Source organism: Falco punctatus, assembly GCF_963210335.1.
Source record: "Falco punctatus genome assembly, chromosome: 14".
NCBI classification, from domain to species: domain Eukaryota; kingdom Metazoa; phylum Chordata; class Aves; order Falconiformes; family Falconidae; genus Falco; species Falco punctatus.
Window position 1 is genome coordinate 1,935,774 of NC_137594.1, and position 17,810 is coordinate 1,953,583.

At 52.4% G+C, this 17,810-nt stretch overlaps 2 protein-coding genes across 6 annotated transcripts in view; one reads left to right on the top strand and one right to left on the bottom strand.

The window, feature by feature from the left end:
• The window catches only part of FANCA (FA complementation group A), a 42,030-nt gene extending 32,593 nt beyond the window's left edge, over positions 1-9,437 (top strand). For 3 of the 4 annotated variants that reach the window (XM_080364851.1, XM_080364852.1, XM_080364853.1), the window contains exons 33-43: positions 385-490; positions 1,642-1,701; positions 2,060-2,164; positions 2,835-2,947; positions 3,754-3,895; positions 5,867-5,929; positions 7,074-7,179; positions 7,580-7,655; positions 8,105-8,261; positions 8,605-8,697; positions 9,169-9,437. In XM_080364851.1, the coding sequence (XP_080220977.1) occupies positions 385-490; positions 1,642-1,701; positions 2,060-2,164; positions 2,835-2,947; positions 3,754-3,895; positions 5,867-5,929; positions 7,074-7,179; positions 7,580-7,655; positions 8,105-8,261; positions 8,605-8,697; positions 9,169-9,276 (1,129 nt within the window). In that variant the 3' untranslated portion in view covers positions 9,277-9,437. Of the gene's footprint in view, positions 1-384; positions 491-1,641; positions 1,702-2,059; positions 2,165-2,834; positions 2,948-3,753; positions 4,003-5,866; positions 5,930-7,073; positions 7,180-7,579; positions 7,656-8,104; positions 8,262-8,604; positions 8,698-9,168 lie in introns of those variants that run through there. The other variant, XR_013923657.1, reaches the window with a different exon arrangement.
• On the bottom strand, positions 9,342-17,661 carry ZNF276 (zinc finger protein 276). 2 transcript variants are annotated; one of them, XM_080364885.1, is made up of 11 exons: positions 17,231-17,661; positions 15,755-16,064; positions 15,588-15,640; positions 14,502-14,999; positions 13,428-13,506; positions 12,162-12,242; positions 11,635-11,745; positions 11,482-11,557; positions 10,938-11,055; positions 10,584-10,683; positions 9,342-10,135 (listed from the first exon to the last, which is right to left on the bottom strand). In XM_080364885.1, the coding sequence occupies exons 2-11, from the start codon at positions 15,967-15,969 to the stop codon at positions 9,850-9,852; spliced, it is 1,617 nt and encodes a 538-aa protein (XP_080221011.1). In that variant the 5' UTR covers positions 15,970-16,064; positions 17,231-17,661; the 3' UTR covers positions 9,342-9,849. The 2 variants fall into 2 exon arrangements, with proteins under 2 accessions (XP_080221011.1, XP_080221010.1); XM_080364884.1 differs by lacking the exon at positions 17,231-17,661 and having other exon boundaries at positions 15,755-17,205.
• Between the last annotated feature and the right edge of the window lie 149 nt (positions 17,662-17,810).

The following is a 17,810-nucleotide window of genomic DNA, read 5'->3' on the forward strand; positions in this document are numbered from 1 at the left end:
GTGCCATCTTGAGCGACGAGTTGTCCCTGCCACTAGATTGGATTTCAAAGACCATGCATCTTCATGGACTCTTATTTACAGCCAGCAACACTCTTAATGCCACCACTTGTGTTAACCATTGTTAATTACGCTTTTTGCTGCTGTAACCTAGGTGTGCATTCCTGGTTTTGAGCCATTGATGGTATCTTTGAAAGTAGTGCGTGTATCATTGAAATGCATTTTTTTTCCTGGGCAACTGGGAAAATTCCATGTGCAGTTTCTGTCAACATGTTTGAGATATCGTAGACTCCCCAAATATCAAAAAGGCACGTGCCCCAGGAGTGTGGAGTCTGATTCTCTTCCTGATGTTAACCTCAATTTTCTTTTTGTTCTTCCCTACCTAAGGATTCTGGTAGGGCTCCCTGCATCCGCTCTGATCAAGACATGTCGAAAAGGAATGAAAACCATGTTGGACTGTGAAGACTTTTTTTGTTTTGTAAACTCGGAGCTGGTATGTGTTGTTAGCCAAACGATAATGTCTTGGCTCTAGGCAAAGACTTTAAACTTGGATTTAGGACAGGAGTTAAAATGCAGCCAAACTTAAACTTAGCTTATATCACACTGTAGGGAGGCTCAAGTTGTTATGCTTGATACTTCCCAGCTCCTAGCTCTGCAGAGGTCCTCTCAGCATTAAATAAACTACATTAAACTACTGCCTGCTGTAGGATGACTTTTGGGTTCATTCACTTGGAATTACGGTGGCATTTTACACTACTGAGAGAGAATCCTTGGGAAATAGTGTCGGCAAATCTGGGGCAGAGCCAGCCAGCATATCAGTGGTTGGAGCTGGGTGTGCACGGTCCAGGGGTAAATTCACCAGTGGGTGATCACAGCAGAGATGTGGTAGTAGCTTGGCCACTTCTGGAGAAGTAGGAGTGTTCTTTCCAGTCACGTTGTTTGTGATGACATATGTCTTTGGTGCGCATGCATGTGCAGCAGCCTTGGGGATGCCTTCTCTCCTTTGTGTGGATATGTCGTCCTTCTGTGCCACCCTGTCTTTGTTGGTTGACGGTGGGTTAGGGTGAAATCAGCAGTGTTTCCGTGGAGGCCTAGAAGTAAGGGGCTGAGCATGCACTCTTCTCCAATATCTTGTGCCAGGACATTAAACTACTTTTCTGTGTGCGCAGTGAGATCCTGCTCATCCTCCTGCGTTACATGCACTGGAGAAACATTCAGAAACATCCCTCCAGCTTCCTGGGGGAAGATCAGTTGACTTGCAGGTCCCTCAGGGCACTGTTTTGTGCTCAAGGGATAGCTATCACTTCTATTTATTCACCCTGGCCGGCCTTTTCAGGCCCTTCTGAGCTAGCATAATAGGCACAGCCAGAAACCTCCATTCATTCCAAGACAATCAAACTGCTGCTGCCATCCACAACATGTGGTAGGCCTGGGAAGGGCTGCCTGCTTTGCTTTCCAGTGCCGGGACTGTAAAGCACTACCTAATCATTAGAAATTAAGTTTCTGCAAGCTGAACTGATACTCAGGATCTCACTGGGTAATTTTGTGCTACCTGTTGTGCCAGACACCCAAAATGTTCAAAGAAAATCACAATTCAAAACAGAAGGAATGACTTCACCCCCACCCCTGCTTTTCTTCCCACAGAAGAATGTCTGTTCCAGAGGGTATGCGCTCTCCTACGACATCACTGCTCACTTTTTCAGGGTAACTGCTGCTTTTGTCATTCTGCTCCATTGTCCGGCTAGCCTGACTATGCTGTTCTTAGACACAAGATGTGCTATTTGTATTCTTGTTTTGAGAATTATTGTGTAGATTTCAAAAAGAAGAGCAATAATCCAGGAAACAGAAGAGAAGTAGCGGGAGGGGAAGTAGTGGTAGAGATTGATTTTAATACAATATAGCAAAGCTCTTGGGGGAAGGAGAAGCTGTTGGGTGCACGTTGCTTTTGCTGGGCCATGCTGACCCCTACAGTTATCTTTGATTAGTTTACACATGGCTTGGTGAGGTACTTCAAAGCAGCAAAGATATTTATGTAGTCATCTCGTAATTTATCCTCTTCCAGGGCCTGCTTAATGCCAGCTTGGACTGTGAAGACTCAGTAGAAGAGGTCAACAATGTTCTAACAGCATGTCAAACCAAATGTGCCATTCTGCTTTTTTCTGCAGCTGTAAGTGTTATTATTTCGTCTGAAGAGTACTAGATGAAAATTCAGTACCAGTTCAGACCACTTGTTTTTAAACTTCCTTTAATTTAAACTGTGAAGTGTGGGGGTAGTAATCCTTAATGCCTTTGGAAAATTACAGTGGTTTAGTACCCTTGGTATCACTGATCCCAGCTCTGGACATGCAGCCTTGCTTCTGGGGTGTCACCACAGTAGTGGAACAGAGGCTGTTTAAGAGTGAAAAGCTGGAAGCTTGTCTTGGTTTCAGAGCACTGTGCTGGTTGTTACATGCAAAGCAACTGAAAAGTCCATAAAGCACAGCTATTTTTTTTTCTTCTATGTCCTGTGCGTAACTCTTCATGCACTGTTTTACATGAGGATCCATGGTTTTGTTGCATGTGGTAAGCACGTACATCACCTTTGCAGAACTGTTCTTTTATTATGACTGGTCCTGCTAGAGAAGTTTCAGGGTGCCATGGTATGGACACAAATGATGCTCTTTGCACTTCCAGGATGTGAAACTTCTTGTATTTCTTATGTGTGTATGTAGAATTTGGACTATAAAGGGGAAAGCCCCTTTCTCAGAGTATCTGGTTGAGATCGTGTGCATACCTGACTGCAAATAACTACTGAGTATGCCACCACTAACGCTGCTGGCTTCTGTCTTTCTTCTTAGCTTTGGTGGCCAAGGCTGGAGCCGGTACTTTGCTCTCAGTGGAAGAGACTCTTTGGGACTCCACTTGCAGAAGAACTGGAAAGACTGAGGGAATGGCAGTCCTCGGCTGCCAGGTGAGGGCAGGAGTGTGGATCTGCAGGTGGGAGAACCTGCTCTCTGAGGGATCAGCGCCTAGGAGGCCTGTTCTCCAAGCCAGGCTGAGTTTCAACAGGCATTATGAAATGCTAATGTGGATGGAGGCTTGTAGGACAGCTATATACACATTCCTTTGCAGAGTTTAAACTCAAAATGGGTTGTTATAATTATTTAGTCTGGCCTTCCATGTAATATGGGTCAGAGTTTCACCATAGGAAAAGAATCTTTTTAGAGACTAGAAGGCAGAATCCTCATTAGACAACACTGGAAATAGCCTTTAGCACAGTGTTGAGTCATTTGCTTAGGCTTCTGCACCCTTTGCCCTCTGGATTGGGTGAATCTCTGGTCTCCTGAAGCTACTGACTGCTCCTCTGCTAGATGCTTCCTTCTTTGCCTGTCATTACACTGGCTGTTCAGCTTTCTGCAACTTTTCTCCAAAAGTTGGAAATCTAGTATAAGAATCTCCTTGCAGCATCATTTGTTTCTGTAGTAGACAGTTAAATACCTGTCCAGCCTCTGACAAAAGGGATTTGGGAATGCTTCTGTCTGTTTCTAGACTTGTTGTTTGGTTTTTGGTTTGGTTTTGTTTTTTAAACTGCCTCCATGTAGAATGCAACTGCAGGGGAAAAAATTTGGAGAGAACAATTTTGGTTATTTGATCCCAGTCACAAACTTACACCCTTTGCCAAAGCCCCTGGTTTCCTCATTTATAGCTGTGATTTTTTTTTTCTTTTTCTTTTTTTTTTCCCCTCCAAAACCATGACATGTTGGTTTTGTTCCCTAGCTTCCTTTCTTCTGGAGTCGCTTTCCCCCTCTCTGGCCCTCCTTGGATTTCAGCCGCCTTCTTCCATTGTATCATTCAACAGCATTCACCACGTGGACGAGAGAAAAATGCACTGAAGAGACTGGGGACTGACACAGAGCAGGCAAGACTGGATGCATTTTAAATGTCTGCTGTTCCCTACACTTGAGAACTAAAAGCAGAATGTCTTTAGCTGAGGAACGGTTGTCCTGAGATACTGCCGTATCCCTGGTAAACCCTGTTGTGAAATCTTGCTGGTGGCTAGTTGATAAAATGCAGCTGTAAACTGCCAGTTGCAAAATACTTATCCTAGAGTCAAAGTTGTTCCAAACGTAAACTTTTAACTCTGATATTGTGTCCTCTGTGAAGTCAGGGAGAACTATTAAACAGCTGCTTTAAACACTGATGGCAAAGAGAGCAATTGAGAGCTCAATCCATGGCATGCCGAGGTCACCGCTCCATCTGACAAAGGAGCAGTCCTTGTGGATTTTGGCTCAGACAACTTGGCTAGGAGGTTCAGGTGATGCAGAAGGTTGGTGAGACAGGAGTGCAGGCATTTTAATGGCTCTGGGAAGACAGACTGGGAATTTCAGTGTCAAATTTCCTGAGGGTTTTCCCAAGTCTGTTCCAGGAAATGCCTTTGCCATTTCACCATGCTCAGTGCCCTCCGTGCACAAGAGTTCTTGGAAATGCTCTGCTGAGGAGGAAGCCTGGCTGCTGCCTGGCAGTGCTGTCTGATCTTCCAGGGGATAGCCAGGACCAGAGCTCAGTGTAGGGAGTGTCCCTGTACAGAGACGTTCACAGGTGAATAGTGCTGAAGCGGAAGCTGTGCTTTACGATTTACTCTTAAGTTTTATTGCTCCAGGCAGCAGTGATGGTAGCAGCTCCTTTTGCTACAGGATTGACTCCTCCACTGTTTATACTGGTCCAGAGCCAAAAGCTGCTAGTCGGGAACTGGTTTCACTGGGTTGATATGAGCATTTGGTAGATGTGGAATAACAGCAGCTTTCACCTCAAAGTCTGCCTTGAGATAGGAGAAGGATGCCAGGAAAAGTGAGAACAGCGGGAGGGCTGAGTGTAATTGGGGTCCCAGCAGCTGCCTGGAGTTCAGGCCTCAGGTCAGACCCTCTACTACTGCCCCAATATCTATGGGGTTGCACAAATATTTCTGTGGTGGGGACTTGGTCCCACACACAGGACTGGTGTGAGGTCAGGTGCTGAATCCCTTCAGGCAACAGACAAAGGGCAGATCTCTCTCTGTTGAGAGTGTTGTGAAATTAGCCACATTTTGGGGATGGCACACTGTAGTTAAATGCAAGGAACCCAGGATTTCCACATCCAGAACTCCTTTTTGTTTGATCCATCCACGTGTAGCAGTCTGTGCCTCTGGAGAATTCTCAGCTGAAGTGAAAGGTCTCTCACTGCCATGTTCCCTGCCCTGGTCTGACCACTGTGCAAGTGCAAACAGACCTGCGGTGCACAGAATATGCTGTGTGGCTCAGCCCGCTCCCTGCTCAGAGACAGGAAATGAAGGTTAGCTTTACAACTGTTTTAGCAGCACAAATAACTTAGTTAACTTTAATTTCCTAGGATCACAAAGCCACTGCATCCTTTGATTTGCATGGTAGGGATCCAGAAAAGTGATAACCAGTGTATGTTGGGACAAGATTACAATGGGCTTGCTGAGATGGGAGGTTGCACAGCATCTGCTGGTGGTATGCCATGCTGGCTGTGGACCAGCAACTGCTGTCCTCCAGGTTTACATCTGTGCTTGCTCATTCAGTTTTACCTGTGTTTGACAGAGGTTGTCATCTGTTGTCCAGCTTTCTGACTGCAGCCAAGCCTTGCTTCGAGAGTAGTAAATATAGTGTAGAATTTACCCTTGGAAGCAATGAACGATGAGGTCAGGCTGCAGTCTGTTGTCTTCAAACACACTGCCTTCACCTGGAAGGAACAGCAGTGCTTGTAGTTCATCCCAGGTCCACCCTGGGAACATACTTGATGAAATGTTATTTCCCTGACTGGGACTGGAAAGCAAAAGTTCTGGGTCACCACCACAGATACAACTAACAGGCAGTCTCTCTTTTCCTTGCAGCTTCTTGTTTCTTTGCTGTTCTTTGCGCTCATGGATGTCATCTCAGCAAAAATAGCACCAAAGGTAAATTCAGCCCTGAGGGAATTCTCATGACACAAATGTGTCTAATCGGCTTGGTTTGCTGCCTAAAAATGCTTTGTACCGGTACTGTGAAGGCTGGTAGCTTGTTCTGCCAGAAGGAAGGGATCAGCATCCCAGACAGAGCCTGCTGAAAGCCTTTCTGTCCCTATCAGATTAAACCTGTGTTTTCCTCTAACCGATGTTATCTCCCCTTTCACTATAGTAGCTTTTATTTCTCTTACTTGAATGACTTGCTATTTTCAGTTCAGACTTTACACCTCCCAGGTAGCACAGGGACCTCATCTCTCTCTCTTAGCTTTTGTGTTGTGCCTCACAGTTGTTGGAGGACATTTTTCCTCAGGCTGGAAACATATGTGGTATTTCATAAGAGCAGGGGTCCTCAGCAAGGAGGAACATTAGTTTCCAAATGATTTAATGCTATTAAATGAAGCAAAGATGACAAGTTTCTTCCAGCAGCTGTCTGTCCTAAGCATCCTCCCACCTGTGAATGCTTGTTCCTGTCCCTTTGCTGTCTTCTCAGCTTTGAAGTGCAGCCGTTTGTGTAGTCACCTAACAGATTGGATCAGGGAGCAGATTCAAGTTAAAAATAATCATTTTGTCTCATGGTCTGCCTCTGGGAGGGTCTGGAGGAAGAGTCATTGAGGCAAGAAACATCTTGAGCAAACCTATCTGGGAGGTTATTCCAAGTAAAATGAGTAATACAAAAAAACCCAGCCATTCAACAATCCCAAGACATGTTGTCACTAGGAAGGTTAGAGGGGGAAAAAACCTGCTCTGGGGAGTGGGGTTGGGTTGGTGCAGGACATGAAGTGGCTCTGTGCTGAGCACTGCTGGGAAGTGTGCTGGTGATGAGTCAGTTGCTCATCGGTGCTGCTTCCCCCTCTCTTGCAAATTGCTCTCTGCTGAGCCCTGTGGTGGCCTGGTTTGGTGACAAGGCACTGTGTTACTCCAGTGCCTGATTGCCTGGGGGAGTCCAGGCTGCCAGGCCAGGGGAAGCACTTGGGCTGAATTTGTAAAGGTCCTTTAATAGAGCACTTCATGGACACACTCTCTTACGAGGGGTTCCTTTCTGCTTTGATGCAACTAAAACCTAAGCCTAACTTGACCTGTCCTTTCTGACACCCAGGAGGGAGTTGATTTTCAGACTTCTCAGGAATGGTCCCTGGAGATCTTGCAGTGCCTGGAAGAGAGGGGCATGTCCTGGCCACTTCTTTTCTATTCGGCAGAGAAAGGTGAGCGAGTCCTGCCTGCAAGGGTGGAGAGGTGAGGTTCAGTGCTGCCAGCTGCTCTCCTCTCTCTGATGAATGAATGTACCTGTAAGAAGGAACTGAGGGGCCTTTGTAAGCAGCACAAAAAACACTTGCTTGAGTAAAATTCCAGAACATCCTGCTTCTCAGCCCTGCAGTATGGTGACCCAGCTGATGATCAGGAACAACTGAAATTCAGTATTGTTCCCTGTGGTAGAGAAAGCCTCAGCGGGGAAACTCGCTTCTCTCAGTGGTCACCCCCACCAAGCACCAGTGTTTATTGTGGGCTGGAAGGAAACTGTATGGCCCCTGTGCTGCTGTAGAAGTATGCAAGGTGGCCTGAGGATTACTAAAGATGCTTAGTGCTTCTCTTTGTCCATTGCAGACCCTAGGAAATACCATGTCCTCCGCAGTGCAGCCTCGGACCATCACATCCGGCTCTTGCCTGTTGCATTCTACAGGTAATGTCCTGCTGGGCTCAGAAGGGAGGTGCTCGTGTACCCATGGCAGGGGAGTTGGGACGAGATGACCTTTAAGTCCCTTCCAGCCCAAACCATTCTGTGGTTTTGTGGCTGATCGTTTTCATGTACAACAGCTGGCACAGAGGTAACTATGGCTGGCCTGCAGGTGGGCTGAGCAATTACATTAGCTGTGCAGGAGAGAATACTTGATCATGGCAGAATTGCTATTTAATGAGTCCTGTATCTTCTGCTAGAAGTTTCTCTTCATGCTCCAGATGGGAGTGTCCCTGGCTGCCTTCCTGCTCCTGGCAGGGGGGCGGCCCTGCACACAATGGGACTTGTAAAATGGACAGCGGCAAGAGCACCAGCTGTGTTTGCCTTCTGTCTTTCCGCGTTTGAGTCTACCACAGAACCAGTGCTAACCAGACACCGGGTGTGACCTCCTTTAGCCTCACCCCTTGCTTTCACCATGAGTTGCTCGCTCGAGAGCCCACCTTCCTCTACGTGGCGCTCGATCTGTACATCCAGCTGCTTCGACTCTTTGTGGAAGGCAAAGACCTGCCGCAGTCTGACCAAGCAGGCCAGAGCCCAGACCCCACAGAGCACGTGAGTGAAGCTGACTCCTCTGTAACTGTGAATCCTAATCTTTATCCCTGCCACTTGCAGCATCCCTCCTTGTTCCCACCTTCCTCTACAAAGCAAAGGGCACTTGTGCAGCTGCCTTTGCAGGCAGTCAGCTTGCTCGCACCTTGGGGTTCAGAGAAGCTGCCTTGCTGCTGTCTTACTTGTACAGAACCTCAGGGTGGATGTAGTCACTGACTGATGTGCAGAACCTCTGAATAGCCCCTAGGTGTGACGTAATGGTTCCTGTTTCACTTTGGAAGGCAAGGACTGAGGGCTGGAAGTGACATTGCGCTTGGCCTTTATCGGCTGTCTCTGTGTTCTCCAGGGGGATCCCTTGGAGCTGATCTCCACAGCCCGGCAGTTCCTGCTTGGTGCGATCCCACGCTGCCCTGCCCAAAGCTTTGGAAACATACAACCGGTGTGTTAATATTTTTCTTTTCCTGGTGTGCGAGAGCTGGGAGTGCTGCTTCTGCCTGTGTAGCCTTTCCTGGGCACCACTCCTGTACTGGTGCTGCTTGCTTAACCTGTGACACACTCAGCATTTCCCTAACACATTTAGGAGTGGTGGAGGACATCTGCTGCTCAGTCCAGTGCTAAAGCCACATCCTCCCTCCCAGCCTGCAGGCTCCTTCTCAGCCATTTTAAATGCTCATTCTTGCTCCCGCTGCTCGCTTAATGCTTGGTCTTGGGGGGAAATACCAAGCCCAGCAGAGCAGCACCTGTTGAAGTTTCCCACAGCAGCGGGTTGTCAGCCAGGAGATGGGTATTTCTGTGCCAGTTGGCAACAGCTTCCCTCTCCCTGCACTACAGCAAAACACTGCAGTGTTGCTGTAACTCACCTTGAGGAAGGATGAGCAGGTCTGATAGCGGCTGCTTGCCCTCTCCCCAGCTCCTGGCCACGTGTGAAGAACTTGACCCAGCGCTGAGAGCCACCCTCCTGCATGCCTCGAGGCCTGCTGTGGCCATGGAGCTGGAGGAAGAGCTGGTCCTGTTCTGAGTGACGGGCAGAACACCCTGGCTAGGATGGAGGGACAGACAAGGTGCTACCTTTCACCACTGCTGTTTCTTTCAAATTACTTTGTAAATAATTTATTACAAGCATAACCATGAAGCTCTTGTTACAATAAAAAGTAGGTTACAAATTTCAGTTTAGACTTGCTTTGGGAGTTGTAATTTTTTTTTTTTTCCAAAACAAAGTGTTTACTTAAAATTGCTCCACTGTCCTACATACCCTTAGAGCCACCTGAGGGCACTTCTGTACAGGCAGCAGCTTGTGCGGGCAGGGAACAGTTGTGGCCAACTCTGTTTCTACAATGGTGTGCGTGGGGAGAAGGGGGACCACGAAGGGGTGCTGCCGAACATCCATTCCCCTGGGATTAGACAGACTCTTAGTACAACACTGCTGAATCAGACGTGAGCATGGAGAATCACAGCATGATAACAAGCTTTTTCTGAGCAAGCTGAAGCTAATTCCACTGAGTTCTTTGGGAGACTAAAATGTAGATTAAAAAATCTCCACTCTGCTATAAGGTTTCTACAGGGCTGGACTGGGAAAGCTTCCCCGTCCCCCTCAGGTGGGCTCCTGCTGTGCAGTCACTTCTGGCTTTACCACCTGACTTTCCGAAGTCCCTGAAGTATTTAGGAGGAGAATGGGCTCTGGCTCCAGTGGCTTGGCTTTGTCCTGAGTCTGGGTCAGAGGGTGCACCATGGACATGTGGACATTAAGGTTATGGGCCTTCTCAAAGCGCTTCCCACACTGGTCACAGGCAAATTCCAGCTCCGTCTCAGCTTTGTGTTTGGTCATGTGGTACTTGAGCGACGCTCGCTGTCTGCACTGGAAACCACAGATTTCACACCTGCGAAGGCAAAGTGGGGTGTCGGCACCAAGTCCAAGGACCCAGTCATAGCGTCTGCCCTTTGTCACACTGAATAAGCCCAAGAGGGGATGAGTATAGCCTCAGAGCTGCTCGCTCACAGCATCTCCCACAACTACCCCAGCCACACAACACGACTCTGCTCCTCAGGCCTGCAGCCCATCACGGGTAGCCGAGCAACTGCCTGCTAAACTCTGAACAACAGGAATGGAAGGAGGCACAAGACTTGCTCAGCAATGGGAAGCTCCAGAGCTGGAGCATGCATGGGGATGGACATTTACAGTTCAGCCAGGACACTGCCTGCCGCAGGCAGGCTTTGTATCGCAGAACTGCTCTGTGCTAAGGGCAGCGACTGCGGGAGCTCAGCACAGCTTCACCACCCCTCCTATCCCTTTTCTTAGCTACGAACAGATGGTCAGTGTGCACTTACTGCAAAGGCTTTGCTCCCGAGTGCCGCATCTGATGGACCGAGAGGTGTTTGCGTTGCTTAAATGTCTGCCCACATTCATCACAGATATAATTACGTACCTCTGCAATGGAAAAAGGGAAAGAGTCATCGATTCTGCCAATTTCTTAGTACATGAAACACACACACAGCTGCCCACGCCTGCCAGCGGAGTCTGAATTCCTCCCCTGCCTCATATCCTCCACGTGATGGCTTGTTGCAGGTTTACAGGCAAGACAGACGGTTCTGCACCCCACGCAGAGCCTTGCCACGGCACCTACAAGCCTTGTGCAGCGAAGTGCTGGGTGCCTGTGCTGCCCATCGCCTGCTGGGACACACCTGTGTGAATGAGTTTCACATGACGCTGCAGGTACCGGTCAATCATGAACACCTTGTTGCAGCCAGGATGAGGACAGGGCCTCTCCCGAACCTCTTCGTGATGCTCTTTGATGTGTTTCTGTAAAGAAAGGACAGAGCTTCTAACCACAGGGCTGCAGCTTCCCCACTGGAAAAAAAATTGGATCTCCCCAAAAACGAGACCCCCATCTTGGCAGGCTCACGCATCAGCGCTGCTTCACTGTAAAAAAACAGACTTGCATCCCAATCTACCCCTGGCAGCAGGGGCTTTCACAGGACACAGCAGAGCTTGTTCCAAGAGCTGCCACCGAGCCAGCAGCCCACTTCCAGAACAGGAGCATGAGAGCCAGAGCAGTTCCTGTTGTGTTTGGGAGTGCAGAAAAAGGCCTTGGACTCTCAGCAGACTGTTCAGTGGCTCGCTGCCTCCTGCGGAGCGAGGCGATGAATTAAACCTGTCACGGAGCCTCTCTTCATACGGAAATGGCTCTGTGGTACTCCAAGCTACAGTTTCAGGACGGGAACTCACCTTCATGCCATCTGCCCCTCTGTAGACAGCCGTGCATCCCTGGTAAGGACACTTGTAAATGGTAGGCAGCTCCTCCCTGCAAAGCAGAGGCCTGCTGTCAGCCAGCGTGCCAAGCGCAGGGCTGTCACCCAGCTTCCACCTGCTCCTTATTACCTTTCACATTTGATTTTTTTTTTCCAGCCTGGCTTAGGCCCTGGCTTCTTCCTTATTTTGGGCTCTTCTGCCTTCTTTGCTTCTTTGCTGTCGCTTTTCTTGCCAGAAACCCTTCCAAAGAAGATGAAAGAAGACAGACAGTGGTTTAATACTTGATCTTGGTTTTTAGCCCTCTCACCTAATCGCCCCCGAGCGTTACACCGGGTCTGACAGCTCAACCCGATGTGTGACGTGGCAAAGCAGGAGCAGGCACGCAGTCATGCAAGCGCAGTAACTAGGGCCAAGCTTGGGGGTGAGGGAGGTGGCCCAGCTTCAACCCGATGGGGAGCTCGGGGAACACAGGGGCTGGGGTGACACAATGACCTCCAGGCAGGAACACGTAAGAAACACGTAGGGAACGGAAACCATAAAGCAAAGCAATCGCGATGGCCCAGCGGAGCCCACCATGGTGCACACACAGCAGAGGCGGGCACCAGCCCCCCCCCCATCCACAGAGAGCTCTGCTCACCGCGCAGGAAGCCTCTTACTTCTTTTCGGGGTAAGGCTCGAAGGAGTCATCTGAAGATTGTACATTTCTCTTCTCATTTTCATCATCACTCAAGAAGTCCCTGAGAGAGAGAAGATGCACTTTACTGACACAGCACCGGGCTGGCACTTCAGCAGCAGCATCCGCAGCAGCAATGTGTGTTCTTCACTCTCAGCGCATCCATCTCCCCCACACCACGGCACGGCAGCAGAGGCTCCACGTGTGCTCCTCCCCCATAATCTCCCCAAGCAAACACAGCACTGGGGAACACAGCAAATAGCAAAATCAGGTCCTTTTAGGACTAGATGTCTGTAAGAATAATTGAACCACTGTCAGGAGAACAAAAGACTGGCTGTTACTGAAAAGATCTATTCATTGTTGAGGGATGTTGCCACCGCTTTCTATGCTGGGAAAATAATTTTGTAGAGCAAGAACATCATATAGTTGTCTGGCGCAGGTTAATTAAGCTGCAGGTCACTCTGCATACGTAGCAGCCACATAGGCTTGGGTTTTTCTTTTTTCCTCCTTTTAAGTCCTAAGCCATACAAGAAGCAATTAATTCTGAAGCCAGGAAACAGGCAGTAAATTGTTGTGGCACTTTGGATATGACAGCTGACAGATTGAGCTGACACACTGAAATAAGCCTGCACTCAGCCGTTTGGTACTTTAAACACAGAAAGACTGCACTCAATTACCAGTTATTTACATTATTCACTTTAAATACCTATGGTTGAAGGATTTAACCAAATCTTTGATCATGGAGACTGCTAAGCTGCCAGTGTCCCTCCTCTTCCCGGGAGCAAACAGGGCGATTTCTCTGAGTGCCGCCTCTTGCCTGCGTTCTCACACCGACCGCTCTTCTGGAGCGGCCGCAAAGGGGATTGCTCTGAGGCTGAGGGGTGGAGCAGCGGCATCCAGGACCAAGCAAGCCCCCCCTGCCCCCTGCATGACTCATTCCCCAGAGCAGAGAGGGGGGAATGAAACAGGACCTGGTTTGCTGGAAGCAGCCAGAGAGCACACACGTGTGCAAACACACACACGCCGCTGTGCAAACCACCACCCGCAGCAGCAGAGGCAGCAAGGAGGGGAGTTCAGCGTGTCAGCAGCGTGAGCTTTGTCACAGCTGCCACAGAGCCTGCGCCTCTGACACTGGTTCCAAGAGGCCTTGAGGGCCAGGTCACTCGTGGAGAAAAGAGCTCTCCGAGGCAGGTCATTTCATACTCGCAAAGAAGACATTTACGCTATTTTAAACCCACTCTTCTCTCACCCCTCAGAAAGGTCACTGAACTCGTCTTTTACCCGCTCATCCGACGTTGCAGACAGAACCTGCTTCCCACTCAACTGTCCTAGGGAATGAAGGAGAACACGGTGCGTTACAAGGAAAAGCAGCAAGAACAAGCCAGCGGAGACAGCTGCTGAGAAGGAACCAGCCCCTCCAGGTTCACTCAGCGTGGCTCATACCGCCTGAAAATATGTGCTCCACAACAAGTTAATGATTATTTAAAACCAAACTCCATGTCTCGTGCTCAGAGACTGCTCTTCCTGCGCCCTAGGGATGGGAAAGCCTTCACCCTGCAGTTGCCACAAGCATCTTTTGGTTTCCCCAAGACTCCTGCTTTGTAACTGAAAGACTTTTCCCCACATATGTCCCAGCTGCTGTTCCTCTTTCCAGCAGCGGACACCTGCAGCTGTCAGAGCTAAACACAGCCTGATTCTGTAACTCAAAATCTCTGTTAATTCCTCTCTTCTGGAAGCAGCATTTCATGGGGGCTCAGCAGTAAACCCACATTAACTCAGCCCACAGCAAGCCCACCCAAAGACTTCCCTTTGTGGACAGCAGGGCTCCTGCTGCTTGGCATCAGCTGCAGCGGGGCAGGGGAAACCCCTCCATGCTGGCATATGGAGAGGGTTTGGGTTCAGCAGAAACACACATCTGGCAAATGTGGTGCAGGAGAAGCAGCAACCGTTCTGCACCACTCAGGAGGCACACATTACCCAGGACAGCAGCCTCCCGCCAGCCAGGCGCAGCCTGCTAAGGAACAGCCAGCTCTCACCGTGCCATGTGAGGGGGAAACAGCGCACTGGGTGAGGAGACCGGCTCTTTCTGGGTGATGTGGTCAGCCAAACCCACATTCCCCCTTCCCCTCTGCAAGGCTCAGCATCCCTGGTCAGAGGCGATTCTCTGGGCAACCAGCAGTCCCCAGCTGGGGTCCGCGTCCTCCCTGAGGAGCGGCAGTCTCCAAGGAGGGGTCCCAGCCCCATCGTTGCTCCCTTGGCCAGCTCTCCAGCTCCTTGCCCTTTCCCAGAGGCCTGCGGGGAGGTCAGAAGGCAAATCCCTTACCTGTGACACTGCTCAGTGGTGACACGGGCTGCAACAGGGCTTTCTCCTGTATGGAGGCCACGCTGTCCAGTTGCAAGTGAGATGAATCCCTGTCCTGCGGCAGCTCATTCTCCACGTTCAGTGGCACCGATGTGGTCCCTTTGTTTGCGGGCTGCTGGCAAGGAGTTGTCCTTACTGGAGCATGCTGGGGTTTGGGAGCAGAAACAGCCTCAGCATTGTCTGCGCCTGCCCCGTTGTCAGTCAAGTGCTGCGCCGTGCTCTTGTTCCATTCCCGTTTGACAGACAAAGCATTGTCGACAAGCACCGTGCTACAGTCCGAATCTGTATCCATGACATAGTCGTGCCCATCCCCGCAGCCCCAGACAGCGCGGATGATGCCGCAGTACTCGGAGGAGAGCACGCTCTGCAGGCTGGGCACCGACGTACAGCTCCCGGCGTGCGTGTGCGTCCACGTCACCAGGCTGTGCAGGCACTGGGGGCTGGAGGTGATCAGGTCCACTGTGGGAGGGGAGAGGCAGCACGCACACAGTCAGTGCCCTGGGCCAGCAAAGGGCACTGCCAGCTGCGGGGAGAGACAGGGAAAGACCCGCTCCCCCCACCCAGGGAGGGGACAGGGCTGCGGACCCACTCCCCCCAAGGCCACACTGCATTTCTGCACCATAAGGCAGGTGGGAGACACCCAGATGGACTGGGGGGGGGGCAGTCCCATTGACTGCCAGCACCGTGAATTTTGCAGCTGAAAGTAAATTTCCAATCACCCCCAGTGTCTGCAGCAGCGGGGATGGGCCTGGCACTGCCACCAAAGCCAGATCTGCCTGCTCTCTGCACCCTCCACGTGAGCCCACACCAGTTCTGCTCCGCTCAGGGAGGCCAATGCCAGTGAGGATCCTCCTGGGGAGCTGGAGGGGAGAGCTCCTGGCCCAGGGAGGAGGGGGAATTGTAAGCAGCCAGACTAGGGCACGGCTGCGTGGAGTGACACAGGAACTGCCCTGCCGGGTGGTTGCTCCTCAACACCCGTAAAGCCCAGTGCTTTGCTGATGGTATCACTGAAAGCAAAGAGAAGTGGCTCTGGGAGCAGGGACTCACCCAGGCAGGAGGCACCTCCGTCTGCACCCGGCTGGGCCTGGGCCGCGCCGCTCCTGCAAAAGCCAGAACAGCACAGTGGGGTCTCAGGGGTCATGGAGGGACCCGGCATCAACACGGGGCAATTTATCGCTCCTGATAGCTCCCGGGAAGAAAGAAGTGCAACGTACTTTCCTTTTGACTTCACATGGCCTGTGGGAGACGCATTCACCCTCTGGATAAATGTCCTGAGGACGCTGCGGCATTTGTAGAACTGGGCATGGCATTTCTTGCAGACGAACTGGGGGAGCGCGGGGTCCTGCCGCACCGCCACGCCGACCAGCCGCTGGAAGTCGGTGAAGAAGACCTGATCCACACGTCGCTGCTTCTCCGAGTTCTCCCCCATGACAGGCACCTTCCCGAAGGCATTGCGCAGGCTCCTGGAGGAGAACTTCCCGTGGCAGAGGCGACAATACCCAGTGCTCAGGGCTCTGCCGATTCCTGCCAGAGAAGGACCGAAGACTGGGTGCCTGCTGCGAGAGTATGGCAGCTGGCTATGGCCCGAAGGAAGATGTTCCCATTCCCCTTCCCTCGCTCTAGGCTGCCTCCAAAGCCCTGGCTTCAGCATGAGCACAGAAAAGCCAGGTAGGAAGAGAGACACCTTCCCCTTGACCCTCCCCTGCCGACTGGGGCACCACTGACCCTAAAATCAGCCTTTCTGGGAACCTCCTTCGAGCTGCAGCACATCCCGGGGCTCGCTCACATACGCTTGTGCTTTTGCCAAGACTGTCCCTCAGCTTAAGTAGTTCTTCTCCCTCCCCAGCGTTTATCTCCCAAGTATTTATAGCCAGCCCTCGGCTGCCACAAGCCTGAGCCGCCCCGGTGCTCACAGCCCAACCGAGCCGCCATTTCTCAGCCGCCTCGATGGTGCCCTGCAGCAGCGCAGGGAGCTGGGGGTGCGGGGCTCCTGTTCGGGGAGCGAGGCCAACCCGGAGCAGCGGGGCAGGATGCAAAGCATTCCCATTCCCGTGGCATCCCTACTCTGCAGAGCACGGCTGCATCCCTCTGCTGCGCCCTGACCGCCTGCCAGCATGAGGAAAACTCCCGGCTCCAGCCTCCTCCCGGCCCTGATGCAACACAGCTGTGCTCCAAACCCTCCGGGCCGCCCGCCGGGACGGGGAGGGAGCAGGATCCTGCCTGCAGCCCCCCTGCCATCGCCGAGACCACACAAATGGCTTTCAGAGCCCTTTGGGGTGCAGCTGCACACTGGGGACTGGTGGGGCCAGCCAGCAGAGCCCCCGGCCAGGGCACAGAAGCAAGGAGGAGCAGCACCCGTGGGGGTGAGCGCTTTGGAGGGCTCAAAGCTGCCCTCCCTGATTTTAAGCCCAGCAGGGGCGGGAGGGACAGCCAGCCCCCCCAGCCTGGGGGGACATGCAGGCACTGCGGCCCCTGCCACCAGTGCTTTGCCCTCAGACACCCAGCTCTGAGCCGTTTGAGGTGCAAAACTTATCTCCTGCACCCAGCCACACCGGCAGTGACGCGCTTGGCTATCGGCTGCCGCCACACCGGGGGACAGTGGCAGAGCCCCCCAGGATGGAGGGGAGGGTCAGCTCCCATCACTGTCCCCCGGGCTCTTCCCCCGTGGTGCTGCCGAAGCTCCCCCTTACCTCATCGGTCACCAACACCGGGAGCCCCAGCACTTTCCGGGGGAGGATGCTCTATGCAAACAGCCAAACCCAGGTCCTAGCATGGGGTAGAGCCGGAGAGCCCGGGGGGGAGAGCTGGGGGGGAGGAGAGCTCGGGGGGGGGGCGGGGGCAGAGCCCTGCAGAGCCCGGGGGAGCAGCGCCCCGGAGAGACCGCGGGGGGTGGGCTGCTCCCCGGCAGAGCACAGAGCCCCCGGTGCCCGGCAGCACACGCCCACCGGCACCCACTCACCAGCCTGCCCCGGGAGGCGGCCCCCGGTGCCCCGGGGGGCTGCGTGCCCGCGGTGCCCGGTGCCCCCCGCAGCGGCTCCGTGACCCCACCCGCGGGCACAGCCAGGCGGGGGTCCGGGCCGCCGCGTCCCAGCCCCACGGGGCACAGCGCCCCCCCCGGGCTGCTCCCTCGCCCCACTCGGGCCGGGCCTCACCTGCCTCCGGGGCCCCGCCGAGGGCGGCGGGCCGTGTCCAGGCGGCGGCCGCCGGGGCCCACCCCGCGGGGGCCTCGAGCCGCGCCGCCGCCGACTCGGTCCCGCGGGCCGTCGGACC